Genomic DNA, 12,880 nt, shown 5'->3' with positions numbered 1-12,880 from the left:
TCATTAAATTTCTTTTAATTTTTTTTTAGTTTTTTTTTTTTTTTTTTTAGTTTTTAGTTCATTTTATGCAGTATGTCTCTCTAAACTTCTAAATCTTTTTTTTGTAAAAAATGAGAATATAAACAAATGCTTGCTCTTTTGGGTTTGAGAATGAAACTTAGATGAGTTCTAAAATACCTAATTTGTTCAAAGTCACACAGATAAGTTATTTGAACTCAAGTCCTTCAGACCCTAACCTATGCTCACCAGGAGAAAATCACTCTGTACTGTGAAAGCCAAGGAAGAGGAAAGAGGGGCAGAAAGGAAGACTTGATTTACAGTTTTCATATGACACAGAAGGAAGTTGAGAAGATAGCTTATTAGGTCTATTGGGAAAGTAGTTTTAGTAACATGACAGTAGCTGAGTACAGTTGGGTAAGGAAAGAGACAAAAGGAATGATGTCTAGTTTACAAAGATTAGTTGTTTTTCTTTTTGTTTCTTGTTTTTATAGGAAAGGGAAAGTGAGTATATATAGGAGTGTTACAGCTTCAGGGTGATTGACATGAAAGGGACCAAACAGATTGGATGTTTTATTTTTGTTTCTAGGCTGGAGTCTTGATTGTTGGAGGAACTTGCCTATAGGAAACAAGAAAATAAAGATAGACTCTAAATACTTGTTGGGTAGAAATTATCTAAACTGTGCTTTTATTTGAATGAAAAGTTTGGGCATAGTCCTAATGATGAGCTTAAAATTCTAGAATGGTAAAAATGCTTAAGAGTGAATTTCTCCTGGCCCTAATAAATATAAGAAATGGTACTGGAAACTGGTAAGTCATATTGATGTGTTTATTAAGTAAGTTTTTTCTTCAGTATTACTAATTTTATTTATTATTTGTTTATTTTGGAATGTGTAGGTCACTTTTTATATGTTTTCTGAAATTATACAGGCAGTTTAGATTTGGGTAAAAAGGAGTAAGTACAGCATCAGTACATTTCAGAGTAATGAGATGGCTTTTATTCTTACCCAGGTGACCGTTTCAGATCAGTCATAGATGATGCCTGGTGGTTTGGAACAATTGAAAGCCAGGAACCTCTTCAGCCTGAGTACCCTGATAGTTTGTTTCAGTGCTATAACGTTTGGTAAGGGAGTGTTTGTTGTATTTTAGTTCAGCTTGAGTTACTTTTAATATTTTCCCCCATCTGTTAATAAAGTGACAAAGACACTTCTTTTAAACACTTAATGTGATTTTGTAAAACTTACAATATTTAGATTTTTTAATGTAAGGATTTTCCTTCCTTTAAGCTGGGACAATGGAGATACAGAAAAGATGAGTCCTTGGGATATGGAGCTTATTCCTAATAATGGTAAGTGTATGTTAGGCTTTTTGTGTCTGTGTTACAAAATTAGTTTCTTAAATAAGGAATCTGATTTGCTGACTTGCTATTGCATAGGGTTGTTATGAAGAGCAAACAAAATATTCCGCAGTTATTTATTGCACACCTGCTGTGACCTTGGATTGAAGGTAGAGATGGCATAGCATTGAACATGATAGACATAATCTTTGTCCACTTGGAATTTATAATCTTACAGTGAAGATTGAAATTAGTTAATTATAGCAAAATATGAAAATGTTTTGCTAATTATTGTTCCCTCCTAGAAGGTGAGCATTTGGGAGCAAAGATTTTTTTTTTTATAACTCCAGCGGAACACTTAAGACTATAACATAATATTAAGATTCAGCCTTTTGAGTGAGACAAATACTCATACCCTGTCTCTGCCATCTTCTATCTGGTGTCATCTTGACAAGTTCCTTTTTTTTTTTTTTTTTTTTTTTAATATTTATTTATTTTTGAGAGAGAGACAGAGCGTGAGCAGGGGACGGGCAGAAAGAGAGGGAGACACAGAATCTGAAGCAGGCTCCAGGCTCTGCACTGTCAGCCCAGAGCCTGACACGGCTCGAACCCATGGACCGTGAGATCATGACCTGAGCGGAAGTCAGACACTCAACTGACTGAACCACCCAGGCACCCCTTGGCAAGCTCTTTAAAAGACTTAAAACTTCAGATTTTTAGGACTTCAGCCTTTGAAAGTAGGTAAACTAATACAATACAGAGCTGTTGTGAGAATTAAATGCCATCATGTGCATAAAGAGCTTAATATAGAGCCTGACACATGTAAGGGCCTCCAAGAGTAGGTAGTTTGCTACTAATAACAACTGTCTTCTTGCATATGTTCTGATATATATTGCCTTAGGATTAGGGAGTCAGATTTGGGCAGTAAGCAGATCTCTTCCTGGAACTGAGAAAAAGCCGGTGTGGGTGAAGCCTGTAGATTGCATTTTCCTTCCACCTCAGTGCCCATTTTTGTTTCTATTTTTAAAAAGATATCGCACACATAAGTGTATATGCATAAAAGGACTTAAAAAGCTGTATATTCCAGAATATTAAGAATGATTATTTATAAAGGTTGGGGATATTTCCCAATGTGTCACTTTTCTTTTCAGGTAAGAATAAAGACTTTAAAAAACAAAAGGGAGGAGCTCTTGTGACATAATAGAAATAATCATTTATAATGCAGTTGTTCACTAGTTATTGTATTCTCAAAAGTCAGAGAAAAGATAACTTGGAAATTTAACCCAGCTGGTAAACCTTAGAGATGAGAAAATCATGCTCATACATTATCTAAAACTAGTTCTTTCTCAAAATTATCACTTTGAAAATTTAATACCAATAACATATTTTTTATCTCACTACTAAATTAGAGCTGTTTGAAACTATAAAATATACAACTTGTAACATTGTTACATGGCTTATCTTCTGATTTTATTTATCTTGTAAGCTTGAGTTTGAAGTCACATTGGACTATATATGAGAGAAGTGATGCTAGTCAGTGTTGTAATGCTTGGGGTATTTCTTGAAATGAATTAGTGGCATTAATTAATACGGTATTTCCTACCTAAATTTAGCTGTGGGTGAAGGGGGTGATTTTTGTTGGTTTTGTTCTGTCCTGATATATATACACACATGCACCTATGGAGTTTAATTACATTTTGTAGAGGAAGAATTTTGTATACAAATAATAGCATATTTTCCAGTGTTCTCTGATGAAGTCTAGCTCAAAGGAAAAGGTACTTGGCAGATTTGTAAATTTTATGTCACCATCACCTCCTAACGATACTGTTAAAGATTCAGGTATGCAGAAGGCATGCCTTCATCATTTAAAAGCAAGAAGCATAAGAATCATCTGTTAGTATTAATAATTCTGTTTCCACATTTTAAAAAGTTGAGACTTCGATTACAGTATTCATGAAAAACACCACTTTAGTTCAGTTTCACCTTGTGTATGTTTTATCAAAATAAATATGAAGATTATATTATAAAATTCAGAAAATCTTTAATTTCTATCATTTTACAGAAATATTTATCCTTTATCTGAAACTGATAGTAGAGCAAGTTGTCTGGTATAGTTTTGGGAAAGTAATTATATACCCATCTAGAGAATTATTTATAAAATTAATGTTTTAAAAATTAGTGTTATTGACCCTTGAAACATATTTCTCTTTAATGAAAAAAAGGAATATACTTACCAGATCTTTACAAGATTATACTTTAGGTTTTTTTTGACAATATCAACTCTTTGCAAAGATAACCTAAATATTAACAAATAACCTAAATATTAGCAAGAAAGACATATTTTAACTAAATCTGCTTTTCTTTCTGTGTATTTCAGCTGTATTTCCTGAAGAACTAGGTACCAGTGTTCCTTTAACTGATGTTGAATGCAGATCATTGATCTATAAACCTCTTGATGGAGAATGGGGTTCCAATCCCAGGGATGAAGAATGTGAAAGAATTGTTGCAGGAATAAACCAGTTGATGACACTAGGTAAATAATAATAGTAACACAGCAATGCAGGACAAGCTGGCAAAAAGCAAAGGAAAGGAAAACTGTTAGTATTTGAATAAAATTTTTCTTCACGGTGTCATGTCAGTGGTTTTCAAATAGAGTGAGGGCCCCCAGAAATGCCAGGGATACCTCTGAAAAATCTGGATCCTCCAGAACCCAACTTGAAATCCCTCAACATATTTAAGCTGACATGATGTGAATTGGGAGAGTGGGGGTGAATGCTGAATTATAATTATATGAATAGCTGTACCAGTTTTCCCCTTGACTTTATGAATATATACACAAGGGAATACTTGCAAGGTAATAGGAGAGAATGAAATGCTTTGTCTCATGAAAAAAAGAAAAACAGTGGCCACAAAATGTTTGGTTATCTGAATTAAGGGCTTCCAAAACAACTCTAACTGGTGTGGTGGTTGGTAGCAACCCCTTCTGTCGATAGGGAATCAAGCTTAAAAGAGGGAAAAATGATGAATAAGAAGAGGAAAATACTCTGGAGACACATATTGGATGATATTTTCATTTGAAGTCTTTTTAAATATGGCAACACTTCATTTAAAGAGTCTATAAATATAATCCTAAATAATTTTAGTAGTAGTTTAGCATAAGAAGTTGTCTTACACTAAATGTGGATAGGCAAAAAATGGAGAGTGATCTTTATCAGGTTTTAGATTTTACCAGTTTACTGTGTGCCATTTGGTCAATGTCGTTGAGTCAGAGACTTCTGGATCTGTTCTTCCTCTGTACTTGCCTGATATTTCACAGAATTATGTTGTTAAAGTAAGGTAAGTTTTTGAGAAAGGTTACATTTGAATGGAATGTGTTATTATAGTGTTACTGAATGATTGTGAAAAACCTACAGATTCAGGACTGGCCAGGTTTTAAGTATAGAAATATATATATACTTAATAGGTCAGATTTATATATTATCTGTCATGGCTTTTCTTCTAAGAAATCTGAATAACAAATATCCCTAGAATTTTGCAGTATAAATATAGATGTAATAAGAAGTGAGACTCTACTATGCTAGCTAAACTGTATGTATTTTCTATGAAAAGACAGTGGCAGTCTAAGGGTTATATGAATCAGAACTTGTCTTAAGCAGAATTGTGAAGTCTTGTTAAACCATGAAAATTAAACATACAAACTAATTTTTTTATTCTAGATATTGCTTCAGCGTTTGTGGCCCCTGTAGATCTGCAAGCCTATCCCATGTATTGCACTGTAGTGGCGTATCCAACGGATTTAAGTACAATTAAACAAAGACTGGAAAACAGGTTTTACAGGTTAGAACCCATTTGCTGTAGCTACTACCAAAAGAATACTAAATGATCCTTGGGTGTTTCTCAAACTTTAATGTCCATACATATCACCTAGGGATTTTGTTAAAATGCAGAGTCTGGTTCAGTAGTCTTAGTAGGACGTGAGGTTCTGCATTTCTAAGTTCCCTGGGATGCTGATGCTCCTGATCTATAGACTTGGAATATGGTTCATATATATGGTTTTTTCTAGTTGCTAATGAGTGGGACCTCACTGTCTTCATGCTGTATTTTACAGTTCCAGCCAGAGTATTTCATTTCCCACAGACATCACATTGAAATATTTGTTCATGGATTTTTTCATAGAACAATGTTAAAAAGTTGTGGGTTTTTTTTTTTCTTATTTTGCTTATAAATACTTAAGAACAACGTTAGGAAAATTAGGGTATTTTTCATAGCTGTACTTTAGCTTGAAATATAGAGTTTAAAAAAAAGACGTCTAATTTAAATTAATTTGCATCTTCTAGTTAGCGGTTTGAGTAAACATTGAGTTCTAATCTGAGACATGCATCGTAGGCTTATTGCCTAGAATACGTTTTTAGAAAAGTGAATTTAAGTCTATAGTTTTCACATAATGAAATATATTTCCAGTTTTCATGACTTTTGCTTAAAAGACAACATTTTAATTTAAATCAGTGCATTAAAAAATTTCTTTGGAAGGGTCCCTGGCTGGCTCAGGTGGTTAAGCATCTGACTTTTGATCTTAGCAAAAGTTCCCACATTAGGCTCTGCTCTAGGAGTGAAGCCTGCTTAAAAAAAAAAAAAAAAAGTTTGTGAGCACTTTCATTTTACTGCAGTTCTTTACATTACTATTCATTTTAACTTAGGGGAATTTTTATTCATATTTCATATATTTTGATATAAAATGTGCCTTCGGTTCTTTTTATTCCTTAAATTATAATTCTGATTTGGTACTTTCTGTGCCTGCACTGAAAACACCATTTATTATTCCTTAACTTACTAAGCAAGGTTTTTCAACAAAAGCATTATTGACATTTGGGAGCTAGAAAATTTTTTATTGTGAGGGGCTGTCCATACCTTTACCCTTTGGGTGCTAATAGTAACCCCTAGTTGTAAAAAGGAAAAATGCCTTTAAACATTGCCAACTAAGATGTTAAGACTTCAGGTTCTAAAGATTTTTCTGATCTTGTTAGGTGCTTTTGCTGTTGGTATATTGATATTTGTCAAAAGCATAGAGATGAGGAGGAAATCATAATGATGTGCGCCTCCCAGCCATCTTACCTTCAAAGTACACTTCTTTAAATCTTTTTTAACATCACATGTTAGAAGTTTAAGAGAAAAGGGAGTAGTTATTTTTAACTATATCCTTCCTTGTCCCTAGACCCCTAAAATTGCTAAGCCTTAAGAATTGTACTTAGTGCTTCAGAGATGGAACAAGATAGGGGAGGAAAACGGGAGAAAGAGTTGTTCCTATACACTAATTGTTGGATTACAGCTAAAAAGATAAGCTCCTGACATCTCCCACTATTGTTGTAAATGTACTTTCTCATAAAAATACTACTTAATATGGTAATTGCTAACGTGTAATGTTTTTTAGGGTACATTATAGCTTAAATAGGCTTTATTGGCAATTGCTTAGCTTAGTAGTCACTTTAAGAAAAAATCTTGGAACACAATCCTTACATAAATTAGAAACAAACTGCCTGTTTTTGAATCTGGTAATAAAGACCTGAGTTATGTTATTTAATAAAATGATGCCTTCATGTGCGTTTTCACTGCTTCAAGTTTTGTTTTTCCTTTACTCATTGGCTACAGATTTCTTGCAGTTTATGGTTTTCCTCTCTGATACCTCTGGTTCAGTCTCATTAAACTACTACTGTCAGTTTGCCCTGCTGGGCATTAATCTAATACCTTATTTTACACAGTTTTCTATAGAGTATCCTGAAGATGCCTGTGATTCTGTTACTAGAATAAGTCTTGCAATGCTGTATGAAAAGCACACAGCTTTCTGTATGCTTCTGTACCCACAATTGTATATAATATTTGTAAAATTACATATAATTGTGTTTCTGTTCACACATCAGTATCAGTAATATTTTCTGAGCATTTTCTTCTTTGCTATTTTAAGTGGGACCACATATTGGATGATACTCTAGATGTCATTTTTGGATTTTTCTTTACTTTCAGAAAGAAAAGAAACCACTATTAATAGTCTAGTGTGTCTAATCTAGGGTGACATTTTCTATGCAAATACACAGTTACTGTTGCTACTCCTTTTTTTCCCCTGCCCAAATGAGATATATATTTTTTCAGAATAATTTTTTAAGTGGTGAGTTTTGTAATTGAATTGAGACTGCCGTTGAAAAGTTGGAATGTCTTGGTTTTAAATTGTGTGGAAATATTTCTAAATAAAATGAGGCTAAGACTTCTGTATTTTGTTTGTCTAAGGCGAGTTTCTTCCCTAATGTGGGAAGTTCGATATATAGAGCATAATACACGAACATTTAATGAGCCTGGAAGCCCTATTGTGAAATCTGCTAAGTTTGTGACTGATCTTCTTCTACATTTTATAAAGTGAGTAGTTTTTCCACACTTAATTATAATTAATTAATGTCAATATTTTAAGCTTTAAAAATGTCAAAATATAAAATGCAATTATTTTTTATATGTATGATGTTGCATGCTGTGCTATAAACTAGCTCCACTCAAGATAGGAAGCATACAATGTCTGTCTAAACACTTAGTTCATTGGCTGATATTATGAAATCATAAAAGTTCTGTTACAGTTATATTCTATAGTTAATATTAAAAAATATGAATCTTTCTCTAAATCTAGCTGTTAGATAATAATAGTAAGGGGTTAAGCACTTATAGAACATAATAATGTTTTACCTAAAATAGTTCTAAACCAAATAATAATAATACAGGTGGCAGATATCACTATCTGGAATTAACAGTTAAGAAAACAGTTGTAGAGGTTTACATGTTTAATTTGCACAGGAACGGAGTGTCTGCCATCTAAGAATTTTTCATCTTAACATTATATTGCCCTTGACAAGTTTGTAAATAAATAAGTATTTATGTAGTCCAGCAAGAAACTAAATTTAGCTTTCAAGATTCTTCTTAAAAGTCAGGTTTACTTCCTCATTCATTAATCTCCTACCAAGAATGATAACTGCAGCTCTTTAAGGGAGTAGCTCTTTTATTTTTTTATCTTAATGAATTTTATATAGCCACAGAATGAATTGAGCTTTCTAAACTGAAGCCAGAGGAATGACTCAGTGGTATGTTTTGTCTAACATACCACTCTTGAGTTCATACTGAGGTTATTTAAATTGGATAATTTTTTCTGGCTAAGAAAAAAATATATTTTATAAGTTAAGTTTAAATACTCAGCTGCTGACAGCTTTCATTTTTACATGAAGATATTATTGAGGCTTTTTTTAAAACATCTCCAATTTCATTCTCATTACTCAGCATAATCATAGGGCCCCTTTTTGTGGTATTAGTTAGGGGTTTTTTTTTGTTTTTTGTTTTTTGGAAGTTTTTTGGTAAAGAACGTAGGTAATTTCAATATAAGAAAACACCAAAGAAAATTAGCAAGATAAATGTTATGCCCTACTCTCTACCTCACTCTGTAAAGAAATCTGTTGCCTTTCAAATGGTTTGGGGGCTATTTTTACTATGCCTTTTTTTTTTTTTTTCCCCAGTTTTAATGGGGAAACTAAGACTAATTAAGGATTAATTATCCCTGGAAGATTGTTTACATAACTTAGTTATAAGGGCTTATAATATTTTGCCAGTGAAGTTTATAGTAATTTTGCTATATGTGTGTGTGTGTACATTTCTTTTTTCCAAAGAGGAATCAATAGAATTGTGTGATACAGGAATTTCACACTTTAGTGAAATAATTTACATGAAACAATTATTTTTATATTTGGAATAGTCTATAAAATATTTTTCAAACTGTTACTTTGAAATGCCTTGTAAGAATAGATTAATGTTTAAAGCATCTATATTTTATGTATCTAAAAATAAACCCCTGCATTTTTTTAGAAGTATATAAATTGTTTATACATTTTTAGCTAACAGTAACTTTTAAATATTAGGTATATTTTGAAATTTTTATTATACTTTGAGTTATTTCTCAAAGTTTGAGATAACTCATAACTGAGTTATTGGCCAAATTTCAAGCAATAGGGTATATATAATGAGGTGATGTAAGAGATAAATGAGATAGAAATGTGTATTTATCATCTTAATACAATTTCGTAGATAAATTTTAAGTAACTATAAGGAAAATAACAAGAAAATCTGTATGAAAGTTTAGATGGGGATTACTTCTAGCTTATGAAAATGGGGTTTTAGGTACGGGAAACATGGGTTAGGATGTTACGGACAAGGTAGATATCGATAGATTCAAAAGTTAGATGAAAGCCATTCTAGGGACAAGGAGTGTGGCATAAGGGGTAGGAAAGGGTAAGGAGTTATTAACGGAATTAAGCAATTTATACCAGGTGAATTAGAGAGTACGCGAGCATAAGTAATAAGGATACAATGCTATAAGCATGAGTTGGAGCCAGATCATGTAGGGCCTTGAATGCATTTCTAATATTAATTGATAGGGAAGAGACAGAAAGCGTAAATAGCAGATTGATTGCTACAGCTGACCAACTAAGAGGTGATGAGAGTTTAATTTATGGAAATGAGAAAGAAGCAGAGACCAAGAGATTTTGAAGGTAGAATCACAGAACTTGGCCAATGATTGGGTTTATAAGGAGGCAAGGGAAGGAATAGTGAAAAATCACGCATTACTGTGAGAATGGTAATGCTGTTAAAAATAGGAGGAAGAATGGGGAGTGAAAATTAGGTTTACACACGTGGAATTCTAGATGATGATAGGAATCTCAAGAGAAGAGTCAGACCAAATTATAGAATTCGGAATTCATTTACACAAGTAAGGTTATCAGGGCAAAAGCTGTAGTGTCAAGAAAAGATGACTAAAGGACAAAATTTTAGGGAATGACTATAAATATTTAAGAATGAAAGGAAGAAGGAATTAGAGGACAGGAAGTATCTTAGCTTTCCTTTGTGTATTGAGGAATGAAAGAGGGCATCCCACACACAGCAGCAACCTGAGCAAATACTGGGAGGTAAAAATTGGGTTTGGTGTATTGAAATAGGCCAGAATGGAAGCTCCACATAGGGTGAAGGGGCACGGGCAGGTATGTGGGTATTGGGTTTTGGAGTTAACCAATGAAAAAAGCCTTCCGCTTCAAACTTTATCTTAAAATCTGGTTTTGTTAACAGATTTAAAGGAAAAAAAATAAAATCTCAGGACTCTAATCTTACGTACTAACATTTCCTTGCTGTTTAGGGATCAGACTTGTTACAACTTAATTCCACTGTACAATTCAATGAAGAAGAAAGTTTTGTCCGATTCTGAGGTATTTAACATTTCATTATGATATTAATATTGGTCTTTATATATATATATATATATATATATAAACAGAAATGTACACGTAGTTTTCAGGTAAATGCTGTAATGAAAATTATTTTTGGTTAATGCTGTAGTTTCCAAAAAGTAGTTTGGCATTTTTTTGCTGTAGTTATTAAAAATATTGTGGGGGACTCTCTAATGAGCCCATAAAGTATTCCAGCATATACATTATGGGTTTTCCAAAGTGTAAAAGTGGTAATTGGTATATAAATTACTATGGTAGATTCTCTAAACTCTAAAACATATAATGAAGTCTAGAATGTTTAGTGAATCTGATAAACTCTTATTTCAAAGGAAGAAGAGAAAGATGCTGATGTGCCAGGAACTTCTACCCGAAAAAGAAAGGTAAGATTTTTTGTTTTAGCAGAAATACTTTATATGAATTAAAATGTATTAAAGGCAGTTTTTTAACTCTTAGTATTTTTAAAGACAGATTAAGTATTACTTCTAAATCAGTTTCTATTACAAAATACATTGTTTTCAAAACTAGGTGAATAATATTTTCTATATGAGTTACTGTATATGACCTAATTATTTGAGATTGCATTAAAAATATAAATTGTACTGTATAAATGTTACTTTATTAATTTTTTATTTTAATATATTTGAAGCTTTTATACATTTTATTTTATTAATACATTGAAAATTTTCATTTCAGGACCATCAACCTAGAAGGAGATTACGTAACAGAGCTCAATCTTACGATATTCAAGCATGGAAGAAACAATGTCAAGAATTATTAAATCTCATATTTCAATGTGAAGATTCTGAGCCTTTCCGCCAGCCAGTAGATCTCCTTGAATATCCAGTAAGTATTTTTGAAAATATTACCTTACCTGTCAGCTTGCCATATATCTCACACATGACAATTTGCTATTTAAGCTATTTCTTATGGTTATAGTTTATTTCTTCATTATTAAATACGTGTTCTCATCTATTTGGCTAAATGGAGCATCTAAGTTGAGTAGTGTGGTATTTAAAACAGAAAGAACCCCAAATTAAGACTCTGAAGTATTAGATTATGGCCCCAGCACTCCCACTTACCAGCTGTGCAACTTTGAGCAAGTCATTTAGTTTGTTTATCTGAATATTATTTTTTACTATTTTCTTTCTCAGACTAATTCCAAGAATTTATTATGGCAGTTACAGGAAACAAGAGTAATAATACCTAACCTTCCCTACAGGGTTATGGATGAAATGAGAACACATTAAAATAATTTTTCACTTGTAGCACTATATACAAATGCAAGGTGGCATAATTATATTTATGGAATTCAAGGTAGGGAGGTTGAGTAAAACTGATCCGAATATTTATTTTTGCATGCAGTCTTAGCAATCTAAATATAGTTTAAAGTGATTTTTTTTTATTCCTTTATTCAGTTATTAAAGGTTGTACAGTTCAGGTAACATTCATTTATGGTTTCAAATGAAAATAAAAATGAAATATTTTATAAGAGATCATGACCCAAATGGGATATCATCTGACTTCATTAATTGTTTTTTATGTGTGTGTTCTAATTCAAAATGATGAATGAAAATAGAGAAATTTCATCAGTAGATAAATATCATAAAATGCCTTTTTTTTTTTTTTTTTTGTCATTTAAAGATCGAGAAACCTGGAATCTTGAATGTACACGATAAACTTTTAATTCCAGCAATGTAATAAACTGGGCTAATTTGAACCCTATATTCCAAAAAAGTCATAGAAGAAGTAAGCTAATGCTACAGTACTCTGGTTTTCAATTCTCTTTGCTTTTGGAACCTGTGGATTTCCTTTTGTTTCTTACAAGCACAGCTATGTATTTTAGAAAACATTATAGTTTATCTAATGCTTGCAAGTGTTTGTATTCTAGACTTTTCCCCAGAAAAGAAGAGATAGATGTAAGCTTTAATGTTTTGATTCTAGAGGCACAAGAATAACATGACGTAGAGACAGAAAAAGCCATGCAATCCACGCTGAAGAAGGGAATTAGAACTGAGACCCCCCCTTCCCAGGACTGTTGAAAGACTTCACCCTCGATGAAAACAATAGTATAATTCCCTCCACAAGGAAAAATATCTCTGTTGTTCTGTTGTCAAGAGAGAAATCTCTCATAGCTGGCTCTACGCATAGATTTAGAGCCTAAATTTACAGTATCCATGTGTGTAGAAATTCATCAGAGGGAGAAAAAAACCAAACCCTAAACAAAGGTGAATTAATGATAAAAAGAAAT

At 32.4% G+C, this 12,880-nt stretch overlaps 1 protein-coding gene across 3 annotated transcripts in view; it reads left to right on the top strand.

Annotated features, from left to right (window-relative positions):
- The window catches only part of PHIP (pleckstrin homology domain interacting protein), a 139,001-nt gene that overhangs the window by 107,515 nt on the left and 18,606 nt on the right, over positions 1–12,880 (top strand). For all 3 annotated transcript variants that reach the window (XM_023254155.2, XM_023254154.2, XM_023254153.2), the window contains exons 28-35: positions 1,009–1,120; positions 1,284–1,345; positions 3,711–3,866; positions 5,050–5,170; positions 7,613–7,738; positions 10,542–10,611; positions 10,962–11,012; positions 11,326–11,475. In XM_023254155.2, the coding sequence (XP_023109923.1) occupies positions 1,009–1,120; positions 1,284–1,345; positions 3,711–3,866; positions 5,050–5,170; positions 7,613–7,738; positions 10,542–10,611; positions 10,962–11,012; positions 11,326–11,475 (848 nt within the window). The remainder of the gene's footprint in view (positions 1–1,008; positions 1,121–1,283; positions 1,346–3,710; positions 3,867–5,049; positions 5,171–7,612; positions 7,739–10,541; positions 10,612–10,961; positions 11,013–11,325; positions 11,476–12,880) is intronic.

The sequence above is a fragment of the Felis catus genome, chromosome B2 (assembly GCF_018350175.1).
Source record: "Felis catus isolate Fca126 chromosome B2, F.catus_Fca126_mat1.0, whole genome shotgun sequence".
Classification (NCBI taxonomy): Eukaryota; Metazoa; Chordata; class Mammalia; order Carnivora; family Felidae; genus Felis; species Felis catus.
Note: the sequence above shows the minus strand (reverse complement) of the source record. Positions and strands in the feature narration are given on the sequence as shown.